This window comes from Lissotriton helveticus, chromosome 1_1 (assembly GCF_964261635.1).
Source record: "Lissotriton helveticus chromosome 1_1, aLisHel1.1, whole genome shotgun sequence".
NCBI classification, from domain to species: domain Eukaryota; kingdom Metazoa; phylum Chordata; class Amphibia; order Caudata; family Salamandridae; genus Lissotriton; species Lissotriton helveticus.
The window spans coordinates 1,892,675,373-1,892,693,984 of NC_136057.1; the positions used below are offsets into that span (position 1 = coordinate 1,892,675,373).

The following is an 18,612-nucleotide window of genomic DNA, read 5'->3' on the forward strand; positions in this document are numbered from 1 at the left end:
GTTCATCCAGGTTTCCGTGAGGATGGCTACGTCTGGTGCTGTTGTGTCGAGCAGGTTCCAGAGTTCGACGGTGTGTCTGTGGACGGAGCGGGTGTTGAGCAGGATGCACCTGAGGTGGTTGTTGCTGGTGCCCGGTCTTTTGGGTGCGGTGCAGGTCCGGAGGCAGGTGAACTTGCAGGCTTGGCAGCTGAAGGGTCCGTGGGTGCGTCTCGGGGTGGCTCGGCAGCAGGGGGGGGTCCGGCCGGCGTTGAGTGCGTTGAGGGTGGCGGCGTCATAGGTCCGTCGTGTGGTCTGGCATCGTCGGGGGCCAGGGGTCCTGGCGTTGGGCACGGGCTGGCGCAGACGGGCTTGCCTTTGGCGCGCCTTCGGTGCACAATCAGCGCACCCGCTGTGCGGTCACTCTGAGGTCATCATAAGTAAGGAGCCGGGAAGGAGGAGCAGCTGGGTGGCGGAGCGGCGAATGGGCTGGTGGGGGGCAGGCGGGCAGGGCCGCAGGGAGGCAGCGGCGGGAAGAGTCTGGGGCGGGCGGCTCAGCAGCGGCTGGGTTGTCCGAAGCGGCAGTAACAGGAAGCGGCAATCAGCGGGAGGCTAACTGGCAGGCAGCAGTGCGTGGGGGCGACCTAGCCTGGTGACAGGCTCAACGGTCGCTCCCTATTCCAGGATCGCGGTCCCCTTAAGTAAGGAGCCGGGAGGCAGGAGCAGCTGGGTGGCGGGAGCGGGGCGGCGAATGGGCTGGCGGGGGGCGGGGCCACAGGGAAGCAGTGGCGGGAAGAGTCTGGGGCGGACGGCTCAGCGGCGGCTGGGTCGCCCGAAGCGGCAGTAACAGGAAGCGGCAATCAGCGGGAGGCTAACTGGCAGGCAGCAGGCAGGCAGCAGTGCGTGGGGGCGACCTAGCCTGGTGACAGGCTCAGCGGTTACATAATAAAAAGTGAAATCTTATATGGTACAGTGGTAAGTGCAGCGGAGTGTAAACTGCAATCAAAGCAATTGAATGGAACAATCTGAAAAAGAAAAAGAAACAACACTTCACTAAAAACAAATGGTGAAAGTATTTATTATGGCAAAAAAGCCCAAACTATTTATGTTACGAGAAAATGAGGTCCTCAATTTGATCATCAGAGTTTTGATACGCCATTTGCACTATATCGATGTTTCAGCTTTTTTGTGTTAATCAGCAGGTCATCGGGATTGGGAGCAACTTAGCAGTACATCTGAGTGTAATGTTAGATGTAGACTGCCTTTGAGGGAAAAAATAAGATTTATACTCCCCTGCGCACTCCGCTGAATACAGTAGCGCCTTTTTTATGCTCATTATGAAAATATTGCATTATATGAATACATAGATTTCTTCTAAATTCATGCGAGTTCAGAGGTGCACATAGATTTTTATTTAACACATTAGTGAAGTGCCATAGTTCTCCCATTAGAGGTGCAGCTGCTTTGTTGATAATACAATATTGTGATAATGACAATACTATGCCCTTTAAATACTACTGCTTGTACCAATAAAATACTAATATTAGTACTATTGAACCTACTGAATTACAATAGTATACTTAAATAATAACATTATCCCCATAAAATACTAATACTATTGTACTTACAATGCAACACTAAGGCAGTTGGCAATACTCTCCTTAATATTTTAGCAACCTTACTGAGAAGTTTCATTATTGATCTGTTAGATATACAGCTGTGATAACGAGACGTTCGAATATTGCCACATTAGAGGTAAAGCAACTTAGCTGAGCCGTGCTGGTCCTGTGAGTGAAGCTACCGTTGGTGCAGCAGGTGCAGTGGCAACGGGGTCAGGTGCCCTGAGAGGCAGTCGGGCAACTAGAGCCAAATTTCGGGGGGCGGGGGGGGGGGCTGAAAAAGATTGGGGGGGCTGATTCTTCCAGCCGTAACCAGAGTGGCTGTAAGAATTGGTGAAAACATAACAAAAGCCTCATTTAAGTTTAAATGGTCTTTTACAGACCTGTGAAGTACCCGGGTGCAGCTGCAATTAGACGTCGCCAGCCGCGAAGCTGCTGACACACACGACGGGGGACTGAAGCCCGGTGAGCCCAATGGGTGTTGCGCGCCTGCTGAGAGGCCCATTAAACTTTGACAATAGCTGTATTTTACCACACCGAGAGCACTCAGAGGGGCCATGTTCTTCGCTTGCACCAGGGGCCCCGGCATCCATGCTAAAGTGCTGACTGGTACTAACCCATTAAAAACATCAGCGCTCTGCTACTGTCCCTTTAAATTTTAGCAGATCTGCTCAGTAAGGACGGCATTGTCCTATTTAAACAGCGCTGTACAATAAAAATCCTATAGGAGAATGCAACAGAAAAAAATCGACAGAACGCGTGCCAAACCTACCGCATCGCACAAGATACACACTGTGTTACTTCTTCTAACACTGTCTGCTGTGCACTGTGAGTTCCCACACACAAGTGCATCACCCCATAGTGGGTGGAACACCTCTCGTTCACTCAGCACGGGTATGCCTTACACCCAGCAGTGCTGTAGTGCTCAACAGCACTTTCCACTGAGTGCCTCTCCACGTCAATGCAATACCTGAGGGCCAGAGCTGCCGACTTTGAAGCTGGGGAGTGAGTTTCGAGTCTCGGCGTCCTCAACATCCTGTGACTGTGGGCTAATTACTTAATTTCCCCGTGTCTCCCAAACATGAATGAGTAGTATAGCTGGGGCTCAGGTAAAGTGCTACAGTACCTTCGGTTCGAGTTCGTGCTATATAAAACTGAGAGAGAGAAAACACAGCACAGATAAGCCTAATAGTGGGTATTAATATTGTATCGTAAAGTGTCACATCGCTTCATACATGCACAGCAGACACCACCAAGATACACAACAAACATGGATGTACAAATGTTTAACTCTTTTACTGTCACAGAACACATCAGGCAGAAGACCCCACGCATCCAACGCAGCCCGCATGTGTCAAATATGTGCTAACCATGTCATATTGTAAGGTACCACATAATTTGTTAAAGCAGGCGGAATCTAGATGCACAGAAGACATTAAATGTGTTGTTATTTCACTGCAAGATGAATACACTAGACAGAATATACTGCATATGTCGTATGTGGCAAATATCTGGCAACAATGTAATATTGTAAGATACCACGTCACTTCATATAGCAGACGCCACCAAGATGTGCAACACACACGCACAGTTGTCATATTAAATGTGTTATTCTTTCACTGCGGCTGAACACTTTAGTCAAAGCAACCCACATGTATCCAGATGCCATGTATGCCAAGTACATGGCTGTCAAGTAGCTCCCAGGGCTACTAACGAAGGATACATTCACATCCACACACAACAGAGCGCATCAGAGAAAAAAATCACAAACAGGATTTACACTGCTCAGATATACCATGCAGACAGCAACACTACACGTAGACGGGTGCAGCTTCAGGGGGGTGTTTGGGGTGTTACACCCCCCCAATAAATGTATCTTCTGGTAAATATGTGTGTGCAGGGGCTTTCAGTCGGGTATTTGGAGGTGTCTGTTGAATTTTACGTATATTTTGTACATAAACACAAACGCACACACACACTCTCTTCCTCTCTGTTTTGAAAGCCTTCAAAAATGTTGGTTATTTTACAAAATAGTGTTTTCTCTCACTTAGTACCCCTACCAATCTGCATTTGTCTCCCTTTCCGTTGCCCCTTAAACCCATCTTGTGCGCCATGCTTGTCGTAGAATGTATTTAAACATGATATGCCAGCGTGATTGTTGGAAAATCTGAAGCTCACAGCCCCACCTATCTTACTAACCAAGCTATGCCTCTGGGCACAGGCTAACTCTGACGGGCACTAAACCTTCTGGTGCCCATCAACTAAGAGATTCCTAAGCACATATTAAAGCCCCTCAGCCCCCACTTCCACACCCCTCTCCCCAAAGTCATACTCTTCTAGCTTACAGAATAAGGCTTTGCCACCTAACCATCTGTACCTACCATGTATGGTTATGACACCAATGTTGAACTTTTTCAATGCGCAACAGACGCAGCACAGACGGGATGGGCCACAAAGCATAACCCAAAAACACATCAAAAGTCAAACTCCTCCCTATCTGTGAGGAAACTCAGGATAGAAAGAAGTGTGCATCCCAGACAATCTACAGTGCCCCGACGACCTAACAACGACAGGAATGAGATGCACAATTGGTTGCAACATAAACAAGTGTGCAAAGGCCCGACAGGGAATTACCGGTGCTTGCTCACTAGAGATTTAGTAAGATTTTAGGCCGTGTTTGCATCACAAAAGTGGCTCAAATTGGCGCAAAATCTTTTTTTCACATTTACTTTCCAGTGTGAAATAACGTGAAATTTACGCAAAGCAGCGCATGCACTACTTTACATTACTTAGCGCTAAGGGGGCATGCCGTGGGAAGAGCCTAGGCATTCCCACGCAACCACCCAAGGTTTCTGACGCTAAACCCAATTTACTAAATATAGTAGACAGGGTTTAGCGTCAGAAAACTGAGCCTTTTTCAAATAGGCGCAAGGAAGGAGAAAGGCTTTCATTTCTCCTTCCTTTTCCGACTTTGTACGTGTGGTGCACTTTACAGCACACATACAAAGAGGGAAAAGGGTTGGAGTGAGTCTGTGCATAGTGTTTTGTACTGGAAGGGTTCCTTCCAGTACAAAACCTATGCTAGACTCACTGAGACACCAATGTACCATGACGCAAAGGTGTCTCCGTGGCGCACAGCAGCTGATTTCAGTGCCGGCACTAGTGAGAGGAGAGTGCCTTATTTCTGTAAATATGGCGATCTCCTTCGCCCTCCTTTTAACGCAGCGCAGCATTTGTGGCTGCTGAACTGCACTGCTTGAGGAGGGGCAAATCTAGCCCTACCAGTGCTTGTTTATTTAAAGTAGAACAGCCCCCCTGAGAAGTACCAGTGCTTGTTCATTAAAGGTACAGCTGAGTGCTTGCTCGTGAATAGTAGAGCAGCTATGCTGAATATTCCTATAGGTGTTCATTAAGGGTATAGCTGTCATACTAATCCCACTCCCAGTTCTGGAATGGGTCAAACTTTATTTACTGGTAAAATAGGCAAACCCTTTTTTAGGTTAAGACCTCTGAGTTGGAGTGTAGTATATGGTAGTAGGTCATGGGAGATAAGGTAGTTCATTCACGCACCATCATACAATTGGGAGTAATTGGGAAGCTGGGATTAAAATTCTCGAAAGGTATTTCAACAACGGTTCACCGAGACTTGTGGTTTAGTGGACTAATACGTCCACTGCAGGCGCTTGTATTTAACCTCATGGTCACAGGTTCAAATCCCGGAGGGTCCACTCAGCTTTTCAGCCTTCTGAGGTCGATACAATTATTATTAGTACCATTAAGTTGGCTAATAATAGCACCTTTTATGAATGCATAAGCAGGACGACGTCTTCGGAAACCAACAGTTATGTGATACTCCTTAAAAGGCTTATCCGCCAGCAAAAACTTTCCCTTAACCTCCTCCACGGTCCATACCTACGTGAGCTTCTGGCAGGAGGAGTGTAGAGGGAGGGGCGAGAGGTGGGCCGGAAGTATGAACACATTGCGTAATAGTAACAGACGGATATATAAACCGTGGCGGCTGAAGCTGAACTCCAGTAACGCAGGAGCTGCGCTGAGAACACGGCAGCCCAGAGCACTTCAGCCGGTCTCCGCGTCGAGGCGCTAGCACAAGGGCAGCGCGGCTTCCAAACGTCCGAGTCCCACTTTCAGAAGACGGATTCAAGACTAAAACTCGACCCTAAGGGCATTGGAATGCTTTTTTCTGGAGTTTTGATTTTCGCCCTTATGGCTCTCGGACAAGCAGGTGAGGGCGGCTTTCGGAATGGCCTTGCAATGTCGTTACGTAGAAATGTGACATTTGGTCACAATGTGTGTGTGTGTGTTTTCGGGGTGGATTTCATACATACTTCTTGGATTTTATTGCCCCTCTACCCGCGAAGCCGAGAGTGCCGTTGTGCGGTTCTTACTGTTTAGCTGCTTTCTCGTTCTGCACTGCTGAGTTGTCTTATTGTCTATAAAGTTGCCAGATGTGCGTGTGTGTGCGCCCTCTTTCCCGACACAGCCTGATTTACTTACCATATTGTTATTGAAACTGCTATCTTCTCGTAACTTGATCTGACACCAGAAATTGCATTTGCAAATATACTTGACTTTGTTTATATGCAATTCGTTGAATTGCGATATGTTGCTGACGTGTTGGAGTGGCCAGTACCTTTCTGACACTACGTAGTTGTGTGCTATTGGACTTATATCTAAGTTCTCAGTTATTTTGCAGAGATGGCTGTCAGTATTTGTTTAAGGCGCAATGTGAGAAATTGGTTATTATGGTCCATATATAATGGGCTAAATGCAGTATTTTGATTGGCTTCCTCGTAAAACATTTAAACTTAAAATCTCCCTGGCTGGTTGACTTTCTCTCCCTGATCACAGCTCGTTTCTATGTGTTCCTTATGTTATTTTAATAATATCGTTATGTAGCGCGTACAGGCAACGTAAATAGTCTCTAAGAGCTATTGACAGGAAGAGAATTTGTGTTGACTTGGCTATTGAAATAAACCACTTGTACTCCGAGCTAAAAAGCATAATTTGCCCCCTAGACTCACTTTCCATGTATAATGAACGGCGCACGGTCTCTGAGGCTGAATTTTTGTTTGGTGGAATGTGCCACAAGGTTGCGGCTTCATGGCACACGAATGCGGTGCCATTGAGACCAGTGCAGGCAGACAGCGGTGGCGGGCCGTATTAAAATCTGTGGCTACAGTTTTTCCGAAACCGCGCGGATGCCTGTCTTGAGATAGATTACAGATCGAACATGATAACAGAATATGTTCAAAAGCCAAAATATGCACTTTATCGAAAAAAGAGCAAGTGTAACAAATATCTAGAAGCAGAGAGTGATTGTGTGCAATGCAATGTCTAAGCATGCGCAAAAGCAAAGAATAAACGCGCACAGGCCAAGTCTTAGTATGAAGAATGTTTGTGCCACAGAAATGATGAATTTCATTTTAGCTAAAATGAAGGGTGTATAAATACCACTAAATATGTAATATTGAAAGATTCATATTTGCAAAAGAGAATTCTGGGTAAAACATTAGAGCGACCGTGTATAAGATTGAAGATGTCAAAACTAAACATTAACAACTGCAAGAAACGAAGGGGACATATCAAGGGAGTGCCTTACGTGAAAGATGCGGGTTTTAAGTGCAGGCGTAAATGAGACGGTATTAAAATGAAATCAAATGTATGCTTGAAGAACTGTAGGATTAGGAATGCCGAAACGAACCATGAATGTATACAGCTCCTCTATATGGCGCCTCGTTGCATTCTCTCGACACGCCTGGGCTGGTCTTAACGTGCCACCATTTTGCTTTGTAGCAAATCCATGCTGCTCGCACCCCTGCCAGAACCGAGGGGTGTGTATGACCGTGGGCTACGACCGGTACGAATGTGACTGCACCAGGACGGGCTACTCTGGCGAGAACTGCACGAAACGTAAGTACAATTACTATTTAAGCACGCAAGCAGAAATGTTAACCCAGTATTGTATGTACGTGCAACTTTTTCCCCGCTAGCTTTTCTAAAATATTTGTATCCCCCTTTTTCCTTCAGCGGAATTCTTTACCTGGTTGAAGACCACCCTGAAGCCTAGTCCTAACACCGTCCACTACATCCTGACGCACTTCAAGGGCGTCTGGAACATCATCAACAACCTCTCCTTTCTGCGCAACGCCATCATGAGATACGTCCTGACGTGTAAGTTGCTTCTACGTAACGCAACGTACGCACGTCTCTGGGAATGGAGGCTATTTTATGGGGCTTAAAGCATGCAAATGGTAGAATTGTGCTGAAAAAGTGCTCGTAAATTATTACGCCAGGCTATTTCCGTGCATGTGACCTATACCCGAGGGAAGTGGTTTGGCATGGTCGCTGTTTGACGTAGACCCTCCAATTTTTCACATGAGAACAGCAGTGAGTACATTGCGTACACGTGCACCTCGTGCTCCTGCCAGATCGGACCATATCACTTTAAAATGTGGTGGCGCCTGGACACAATGTTACGGCCAGGGTGTTGTTGTAACACTGGTCTTTAAAGGCAGTGTGAAAATAGTGCATTTAAAAAGCAGGTGGTAGTGAAATGACATGCAATTTGTTTAGTTTATGAAATATACATTTTGAACATATAGTTCACATATTCACACCCCAAATCTGCGCAAATGTTTGTTAAAGGTCTCTGGACCTCTGAGACATGACAGTTTCTTTAGATTAGTGCCAAGAAGCCACAGGATGGTGTACATGCGCTTATAAAGCAATCACGCAATCTTGAATTACTGTAGCGGCGCGAGTAGAGGAAGAAAGCTTTATATGTTGGGGAGTATCAGTCACAAACTACATTTTCTTTGTGCTGCAAAATTGAGGAGACCAATGTACATGTGGAACAAAGGTTTTTGGTTGCAGCTCCACAGTTAAAGCTAAATAGTTGGTATGGATTGAGTTTTACTGCAATATGGCTTTTAATTGACTGTGTTAAACCGTTCCATCCTCTTCACTCAAACTGAATGGTGTTTCTCCATTTTTTTATTTCAGCCAGGTCACACTTGATTGACAGCCCGCCCACCTACAACAGCCACTATGGTTACAAGAGCTGGGAAGCATACTCCAATCTTTCGTACTACACACGGTCTCTTCCTCCAGTGGGGAATGACTGCCCAACTCCAATGGGAGTGACTGGTAAGTTGTCGCTGGTGCAAAGAGTGATGTACTCTCTCATGTCCATTGCTGTGATGCTGTTTGCTGTGATCACCACTGCACTGACACCCCTCCGTGGTTCACACATTCATCTATAGCGCTCATATGCCTTTACATGCTTTATTTGAGCTATATAGGTTTACAAGGGTGGGCAGGCCCATGTCTGTTAATGTGCCACACTTTCTGTGCTCGCTAGGCCTTCGAATCAAATATACCCTGAGAATGGTCATGCCATGTGCGCCCACAAGAGTTACAGTACATCCCACACAAGAGAAATTGTAACTGGTGGGATTTGCTTCTGTATTGGGTGGACTTCCCTCATGGTCCCACTGGTGTCTAAGTCTATTTAACTTGAGTCTGGGGTAGAGTCAGAAATGAGGCCTTTTAGCCAGTAAGATAACTCTTTGAGTACAGGGCCTACTGCAGAGATCTGTATTTAACCTTCAGGTTACATATTAGAATTTCACTGCTGGTGTCTTTGAATTTATCCCCAAAATGTCGAGGAAAGACTAGCGCAGATTTTGGTTCCATTTCTTAGGCGATGGATTGGTTCAGCTCTTTGATGCTGCCTAGTGAAGTGCTTTAGATGGCTGTACACAGCCACGTGCTCTGTTTACTTGTGCACAAAGCACGGATATGAGTTAAGGGAAATGCATGCTACTTCTCTGAACCGGTGCGTAGGCGACACACCTCGTGCTCAGATTAACTCATGTCATGCCTTTGGGATTGCAGGAAAGAAGGAGCTGCCTGATGCCAAGATGGTGGTGGAGAAGTTCCTGCTGCGGAAGGAGTTCATCCCCGACCCTCAGCGCAGCAATATGATGTTCGCCTTTTTTGCACAGCACTTCACCCATCAGTTCTTCAAGACGGATTCCAAGCGAGGAGCCGCCTTCACCAAAGCGCTTGGACATGGGGTAAGAGGACATGGACTTGAAATCAGTGAATCTATGTAAAGAAATGTGGCACGAAGGTGAAATGAGATGGCAGTTAAGAACCAGGGGGCATCTCCTGGCCGTCTTTCACTCCCATACCCTACACCGTCATCAGCATTCACCCCAAAAACTCCCGTTGCCCCCCTTAAACCCCATGGTTTATCCCTGGGCGTTTGGAAATTCTTACTAATTTTCTGAGCACTGTTCCACAGGCTTCCCACCCTAAATGTGATATAATATTATCTAATGTTATTCCTGAGGCCCCCCCGGTTCCCACCAGGCAAAGAAATGTTAAGCATCACCAGCTGCATTGACACTTTTTTGCGAAGGATGGAGAAGGAATTCATCCGAACTGATAGTTGCACTTAAAATATTTTCCTGCCATGCTCTTCTGCACGCTCCCAACCCTCCCAGCCGTACTTTGGAATCCAATGCTGTTCCTGTGCAGGATCCGTATTAAGTGGTGACTTCACACATGTCTTTAGCTGACTGTCATTGATGCCAGGAAAGTAAGTGGTCATACAAGATTTTCAGGATCTCCACGCGAGCTGCATTTACATGCGATCAATTCAACTGAAGCACAGCCACCGGTGGTGGTTCTGGCGTGGATCTGACTCGTGAACAAATGTGGACACTCTTGTGTTAGCGTGTTTTTGTTTTTTTAAGGCATGTGTAAATGCTGTCTTTCTGCACAGCATTATCAGAAAACTGAAACTCATTCCAGAGACTGATCAATAGATTCCCTCTTGTTAAATAGATTTGATCCTACTGAGCAGGACACTGTGCTCTTGATGATGGCAATCACTTACCACACTCAGTGCATTCGTTATGATCATGTTTTCCAAAGGGAAGAAAGTGGGCAGCATGAGTTTCCAAACACTTCAGAGGACATTCATCTCCTGTGATTCCTCCTATGTGTGTTCCTGACACCCGTAGGTGTAAAGTAAAACAGTGTGCATCCAGCATAACCACTGACTACGCAAATTATTTTGATGTAGGATTACCATATGTGACTCTACCATTTGTGGATATCTTGAAAATATATCATGGATCCGAGCCCCTGAGAAATAGGATTATCACCCCGGTAGATAGCAGCGCTCTAAAAAAATAAACGCTTGTATAATGGAGTCCGAGGAAACTTAAGTCACCCACTTAACAAAGTAGGGTTCTCGTTTACCTGTATGCACATATAGAACACCATGCCATAGGTTGAGGGGGGAGGTGGCTGAGATCGAACTCCATACCATAGTTGAGGGGGGAGGTGGCTGAGATCTTGAAGCATTTACCACATATGCTACATGTTAATACGTACACCTCCACTCCCTTGGCACCAGTCTCTTAACCTGCCTCTTTATTTCAACAGGTAGATCTAAGTCACGTCTATGGAGAGAGTCTGGACAGGCAGATGAAGTTAAGACTGATGAAGGACGGCAAGCTGAAATACCAGGTATGCCCCCCCCAACTGGACTAACACGCCTTTACAAAGATGTTTCTTATTGTGTATTCTGAGGAAGTCCTTTTTTCAGTAGCATGTTGTGCAAGCGATCACATGTGTTAATTGCAAGGGTTAGGGTGTATGCAAAAGATGAGCTGTTTATGGAGATGTACTGTTTGGATAAGTAATGAGTGCTTTATGTATGAGGTGTCTATGAAATAGATAAGCTGCCTATGCAAGGGAATAGGTACTTGTGTTAAAGAAAACAGTTTATGCAATAACCTCAGTATGCAAGAGAAAAGGCGTATGCATTGGATAAGCAGTCTATGTACAAGAGTGTCAATTTGGAATGTGCAGCTGTACTTGAAGGGGATAATCTAAATCAGTAACCAACAAGGCTCAATTAAACATTTTGTTTTTTTTCTTGAACCAACGATTTTGTTTTAGCGTAAACTAATGATGTTTGACTGATATAACTATGCAGCTGATGGGAAATTTGTGAAAGAGATGGGTTGTTTGTGCAGAGAGTTATTTACAACATTATATTCCATTATGGAATTCTATATTTTTGCAGCGGATGTGAAGCAATGTACAGGAGTTACTTATTGTAAAAGAATATGATGTAACAAGTGTTTGCAACAAACAAAGTTGTTTCCAATCCTTTGCATGTAATAACATATCTACTAAAAATGCACACAAAAAAATGAGCCGCTACAAAAAAACAATGGGATGTGACTTCAGAAAGACTTTTATGTTCTTCAGGGGTTGATTAATTTTTGAAGTACATTTATGTTTGACAAGCTGCATATTTTTCTCAATTTTTGCAGATGATCGATGGGGAAATGTATCCTCCGACGGTGCAGGAGAGTCAGGTGGAGATGATTTACCCGCCACACGTGCCTGAGAACCTGCGCTTCGCTGTGGGGCAGGAGGTCTTTGGGTTGGTGCCAGGGTTGATGATGTATGCTACCATCTGGCTTCGAGAACACAACCGGGTCTGCGATGTCCTCAGGCAGGAGCACCCAGATTGGGATGACGAGCGCCTCTTCCAGACCACTAGGCTCATTCTCATTGGTGAGTAAAGATGATTTTCAAAGCTTATTAAATTGTCACTTTATTCCTTCCTTTTCTTCCTCTAACTACTGTGGTCCTAGCATTCTGGTGGCTGCTCAGTTGTTGAGGCTACTATGACCTGTCCTAAGGGAGGGACTGTTCACAGTAACTCAGTGAGGAAAGTCTAACTGATCACTTCTAAATGACCACCATCCAGTATCCCACCTTCCTGTTTTTTAGCCAACTTGATCAGTTTTTTCCATTGTTAACTAGACATTTGCTTGTTTTCATTACAGGTGAGACGATCAAGATAGTGATTGAGGATTACGTGCAGCACCTGAGTGGTTATCACTTCAAACTGAAGTTCGACCCGGAGCTGCTGTTCAACCAGCACTTCCAGTACCAGAACCGTATCGCTGCTGAGTTCAACACCTTATACCACTGGCACCCACTGCTGCCAGACACCTTCCTCATCCACGACCAGGAGTACACCTACAAGCAGTTCATGTACAATAACTCTGTCATGGTGGAGCACGGCATATCGCACATGGTGGAGTCCTTCTCCCGACAAGTTGCTGGCAGGGTAAGACACAGCTACATTTTTTGCTTCCTTGACTTAGAAATTGGCATGTAACTGTATGGCAAGTCACTTTACAATTGACAGACTTCAAACATCTTATAGTCAGTTGAGGTCTAGTAGGGTAGGCAGTCCTTTGTTTATATCTGTGCTTGGAGGACTGACTTGGCTATGCTCATTGCCACTTAGATGAGTTTTAGATGTCAAACTTGGATCCAAGAAGACTGGATCCATGCCAGGTTTTGAGGGCATCTAATTAAAGTAAATCTGCATGTAATTGATTGGAACTAGTTTACATAGTCTATCATCTCATCTTGCATGTGCCTGACTATCCTTGGCTTACATTGGCACCTTTCCTGATTTAGATGTGACCTAAATATCACTGAAGCATTGTTGGCATCATTACAATCTGTTAACTTGCGTGCTCTCCCGTAGGTGGCAGGGGGTAGGAATGTTCCTGTTGCAGTCCAGAGAGTGGCAGTCGCTTCCATTGAGCAAAGCCGGCAGATGAAGTACCAGTCCATGAACCAGTATCGCAAGCACTTCATGCTGAAGCCGTATCAGTCCTTTGAAGAGCTTACAGGTAAGCAGCAGCACCTCAGTAGTGCAATCTTCAGTGGACCGACCCATACTCTTACACCAACTTAGTGGGATATGGCACAAATAACTGGAGGAACCATTTCTGATGTGGCCAAGTTAGAGATTGTCTTATAGAAGAGGGGAGAGGGTAGTGTGCTATGGAAACACCATAGTGTCGTTTGCTCTTCCAGTGGCATCATAGAAGTAACTTCAACCACTGATTTACTTTCTCCAGAAAATCTAATCTTTTGCCTAAAAATCATGGTGTTATTTCTGTCATTCACACTGGCCACAAGGTTTTGATTGTATTTCTTGACTCTCGCATTATCCCAAAGCATATCCGCTTTGACCAAAGCTGACTGGAACATGAAGCAGTTAGGATGTTTCTGTAAATTTGTTAATGCCTACATTTAACATTAGCCACTGAACCTCTATCGTTGTTTTTCTCTCATGTAGATGACTCCTCTTCTGAGCTGTCTTAGATATGAACAAATATTGTGCAAATACTTGTCTGTGACCTGTTTCTTATGAGCTGTTATGCTGTCATTACAGGGGAGAAGGAAATGGCTGCTGAGCTGGAGGCCCTGTACGGCGACATTGACTCTATGGAATTGTATCCGGGCCTGCTTATTGAGAAACCGCGCACTGACTCCATCTTTGGGGAGACCATGGTTGAGATGGGTGCTCCCTTCTCTCTGAAAGGACTCATGGGGAATCCCATCTGCTCCCCCGAGTACTGGAAGCCCAGCACTTTTGGCGGCAAAGTGGGGTTCGATATCGTCAACACTGCGTCACTACAGAGACTTGTCTGCAACACGGTGAAGGACTGTCCCTTCACCGCCTTCCAAGTCTTGAACTCTAAACCCACAGAAAGGACTACCATCAACGCCAGCTCCTCAAACTCCGCGCTGGACGATGTCAACCCAACGCTACTACTGAAAGAACGCTCATCGGAACTGTAGAACTGTCCATTCCTATTTATTTATTTATGACCCGCCCTTAAGTTATGTTATTTATTTCTCATCATATTTAATGTTAGAATTTTCTATATTGACTCCGAAGTACCTTCTGTAACAGAAGATGGTATCTCAAAATACAGTGTGGGCTGCACTGAAGAATTTGCACAATTGTTTGACATTGGGAATGACCTTCATAGGTCAAGACCATATTTAAGAGAGGAAATAAAGTTGTTTAAAAAGAACATACGTGGAATAGAAGAGACGTTCTCAAAAGGTCTTGAACATGTGGAGGTCGTTGGCAATGCAGGCTGGAATGTGTCTTTCATGGAGTACACTGGAAAATGTATGTCCTGTGGGTACCATGGGAGAAGTTCATGCAACCATTTTGCGCATTTCAGGAGCCAAAAGTGATTGGTTTGGCCCAAACGCCACAGGAACATCATTCAATGAAGCCCACTCTGTGGAGATAGAACTCAAGAGAGACCCGAGACTGAACTTCTAGACATTTTGTTGTAATGGATGATGTGTCAATCATAAAAAAAACAAATGTGTCGCTGATTATAGTTTGTGGGCCAAGAGCTATGGTCTAGTGGAAGAACCTGTGAAACCGTTATTTTTAGACAATCCTCTACCTTGACAGAACACTAATGTTAAATTAATATTTTGTATTTTTTTCTTAAGTACATATAAGATGGGGGAAACATGGGTGTCTATCCTGGAAAGAGAACTTTTTAATTTTGCTGCCTTTGAAATATTCTTGCACTACCAGATACAGTAGAATTTTTTTTAATAGTAGTATTTTTTTAATATTTCACGGAGAAAATGTTAAAGACCTTTTGCTCTTTTAGGGAATTGTAGGTCCAATAAAACACTTCTACATTCCACACCCTGTTTGCTTGAGGAGACAGGAAATACATTGTATTACCTTAGCATAACATGGTTCAACTCTGTTACTTTGTGAATTGATATTAGTTCAGCATAGATGCTTTTTACTGCCAATATTGAATATCCCATAGGAACAGAAGCCAGTCCTTAGTTTCTTTGCAGGGTTCGTTCGTTGTTGCAGGCCGGGTAAGAATTACAAACATGGACAGATCCCTTTGCCTTGAGGCAACATTCCTTACCTCAACCTTCAAATCGGCAGTCATTTTAACAGCTGCTGTCTCACCCCAGGGCTAGAATGGCACAGTAGACACCCCATGCACTCACAATCTTTAGTTTATTGGGTTACATGAAAGCTTTGTGCACTGATTATTTTTGTTCTCTCTCCAACATTACTGGAGGGCAGCTCACTAAGATCACTTTATTGATTCCTTGTTTGTGATATTGACTGCTAAGCATTCCAACAATATCCACCATAAATATATGTACTGTAAATACACAATAGGTCAGTCGTTGGAAGTATGACTGATATATATAATATTTTTTTAAATAAACTGGAAGAGTGCTCTGAATTTTGGTGTTCAGAATCTGGATTATTTAAACCGTGTGAGCGGTACATAATAGATGGTCTTGTCAAAAGGGAAACATTTGTCTGTTATTTTTATTAAGTGAAAACTTCTTTTTATTCCCCTTTCACGTTTCTGAGACACTTCGTTTTGTTGTGTGGGGAAATAAGTAAAAAATTTACACTTTATTGCCTTTCTGTATAAATGATATTTAAATAATGTATAGTATTTTTGTTGAAACATGACATTGTTTAAAGTATATTTTTATTTATGAAATGTTTTAAAAGAAATCGTGGCTTTAAAATAAATATTTTTTGGGAAACTATGTGTGGGAAATGATTTTTCCTATGAACGTTAGTGTGATACTTGATTGATAATCCATGCCAATCATGTAATTCTCTAGGTAATATAACTGGTGTTTGTATCCTCTCTACCTTAATCTGTCATCTTTTCTGATAGGCAGTGCTTTTTACCCAGCAGTGTCAAAGTGCAGCATAAGAACATGAACTTTAAATACAATAAACTCTTAGAGATATGGGTCCCTCTGGGATTCTCCGGGGGAGGCAAGTTTTCAGGATATCTCTTTGGAATACACCTACAGGTAATCTTTGAGACTCCATTATATAAACAATGGTTATCCAGATACAGCTTTGTTCATTTGGATCAAGGCTGAAGACCTTGTTTTAGTTGATTCAGAATGGCCCTGTGAATCCAGATAAGTGGATGTTCACTCTTTCCGCCGTCCCAAAGGCTGCCAAACCAAAATATCTAATGGGGCATGTAGTCCAAAATTCAAATATTTGCTCTAGTATTTAATACTAGAATGGCTGCCATTAGAACATGACATTTATCCATGTCTTCTATTGAACTCCAAATTGAGTTTAAGCCTTTCCCGCTGAACAATGTTGGCATGGCATAAGTAGTAAAGTGACAAAAGGTTAGGGTGCTTATTGGGCATACAGCATGCATGGCTGTCACCGTAACATTTGAACCACAGTCTGTGTAGGTCTTGCAGCAAAGTTCAGGGCTCTTATATGAACCTTTGGGTCTATGTGGTTGTTGGTGAACTTCACTGCGCCCCTACGATGACCAGGACGCCAAAGGTTGCCGCAGTAGTGATCAGAATGCTCCAAATGACTTGCAAGGCCTTCAAAATGTAAGCACCCTATTTAACTCCAGTACCTATATAAATACTTGCACTGAAGTTCAAGGCTGTCCCATGATCCATGAGGTGCCAATGTTTGTCAAAGTTAGGTTTGGATTTCCCAACTGATCTCTAAGGCTTGCATGACTGTACTAGATAAGCTTTCAGTTCTCTCATAACCCTTGTGCGTGCATGGCATTCAGCAAAGACCAAAGCTGCCCATATCACTCAGGATCTGCATTTATGGATCCAATGTAATCCACAGGATACATATGAGTTAATAAGGCCATATATTTGATCCTGGAAATAAATCCATGTCAAATCCGATATTCCAAGAGGAACGTGCGTACATAACGTGATATCAGACATTGGTTTCCAAGGATTCTTTCAAGATGTAATGATTATGTAGCCCAGCATGTCATACTTATCACATAACGTGATTAACAAAAAGCCCAAATAAGTGCTGGAAGCGGAGTTGAAGCTTAAAGTCATAATATCAGGACAGCAGATCAACTTTTTAATAGTAAGAATTGATCTAATCTGTCATAGTCTGACATCTAGTTCGTGACGACTCTTCAGGACCGACACGTCCGATTATTCAGAGTAAAAAACAGTTACTGATTTAGTGTTTGGCAGACTGGTTACTCCATTATGAATGTGACAGATATCCCATCTGCCTTATTAAACATGTATTATATCCGATGGAACTTGTATTAAGATGGGCATTTGTGAATGAGTTAACCAAACTCTGAATCGGCCCAAACATTTCTAAAAATGTGACCTCTTTTATTTAGTAGATGCCAAAAAATTATCATGATCAGCCACTGGCACTTACTTTGTCCGTATTTCTGTTTGTTTTGCCCAATGTGCAACCCCAGACAGGGACTGGCCATATGCATGTAGGATTTGGTCCTGCTCCAAAATGAAAAGGCCAGCCAAACTGCCAAATCAGCTCCACTCCAAACAGGAAAACGTCACCACAGACCCGTTTCTAGCTTGTCGGACCTCCTCCGTGCGGAGCAGCTTGAATCCTATTGCACGGTGACCCTGGTGCTGACATCTGGGCGTAGCCTGTCGATAATGGCCTAGATGAGGTACAAATGGACTGAAATGTAGCCCATAGGGATTACTGTTGGCCGAGCTTATTTCAAGCATTTCACCCAACATTTGTTTTGCTGTTCAAGTAAGTCTCTTGAAGTCGAGGGTTGGGTCCAGAATGGCTCCCAAGCTTGATGCATGATGGGACTCAAGTTTATCAGGGTTTATATACATAGGCCAGTACAGCATAGCACAGTAAATCCCTTATGTAACACTAAGGACACCAGTCACACTCTTGTAGCTGCAGTAGTTCACACATTAGATTCAGAGGACTCCATTCCGCATTACAGTTCAGACCTGAGGGAATCATGGGAATTACGCAGAGTAGGCTAATGAGCCATTGGCTATATATTAGAATGCAAAACTATACATGCAGTGCTTAGGGTCACTTCTGAGCCATGAGGGGCAGTCCAAGTGCTAAACATTGTTACCAATACTCCCCACCCCTTGGTGAATGGTAAAATGACTTCCTCTATGACCGTGCTAATTTACCTGTTAGATACACAATAAGTTTGTTACTTATGTTACAACTCTGTGTACAGTTTCCACCATCCTGAACATTATCTTCAGCACCTGTCAGAGAGATGCCCTTGTGACAAGATGTGCC

The 18,612-nt window shown here is 44.1% G+C and overlaps 1 protein-coding gene across 2 annotated transcripts in view; it reads left to right on the top strand.

Annotated features, from left to right (window-relative positions):
* The window catches only part of PTGS2 (prostaglandin-endoperoxide synthase 2), a 122,613-nt gene extending 106,528 nt beyond the window's left edge, over positions 1-16,085 (top strand). Inside the window, exons 1-10 of one of the 2 annotated variants that reach the window (XM_078642553.1) lie at positions 5,635-5,838; positions 7,410-7,526; positions 7,644-7,787; positions 8,619-8,762; positions 9,513-9,694; positions 11,076-11,159; positions 11,975-12,221; positions 12,497-12,783; positions 13,213-13,360; positions 13,909-16,085. In XM_078642553.1, coding sequence (XP_078498679.1) covers positions 5,787-5,838; positions 7,410-7,526; positions 7,644-7,787; positions 8,619-8,762; positions 9,513-9,694; positions 11,076-11,159; positions 11,975-12,221; positions 12,497-12,783; positions 13,213-13,360; positions 13,909-14,318 — 1,815 coding nt within the window. In that variant the 5' untranslated portion in view covers positions 5,635-5,786 and the 3' untranslated portion in view covers positions 14,319-16,085. Of the gene's footprint in view, positions 1-5,634; positions 5,839-7,409; positions 7,527-7,643; positions 7,788-8,618; positions 8,763-9,512; positions 9,695-11,075; positions 11,160-11,974; positions 12,222-12,496; positions 12,784-13,212; positions 13,361-13,908 lie in introns of those variants that run through there. The other variant, XM_078642562.1, reaches the window with a different exon arrangement.
* Positions 16,086-18,612: the final 2,527 nt, after the last annotated feature.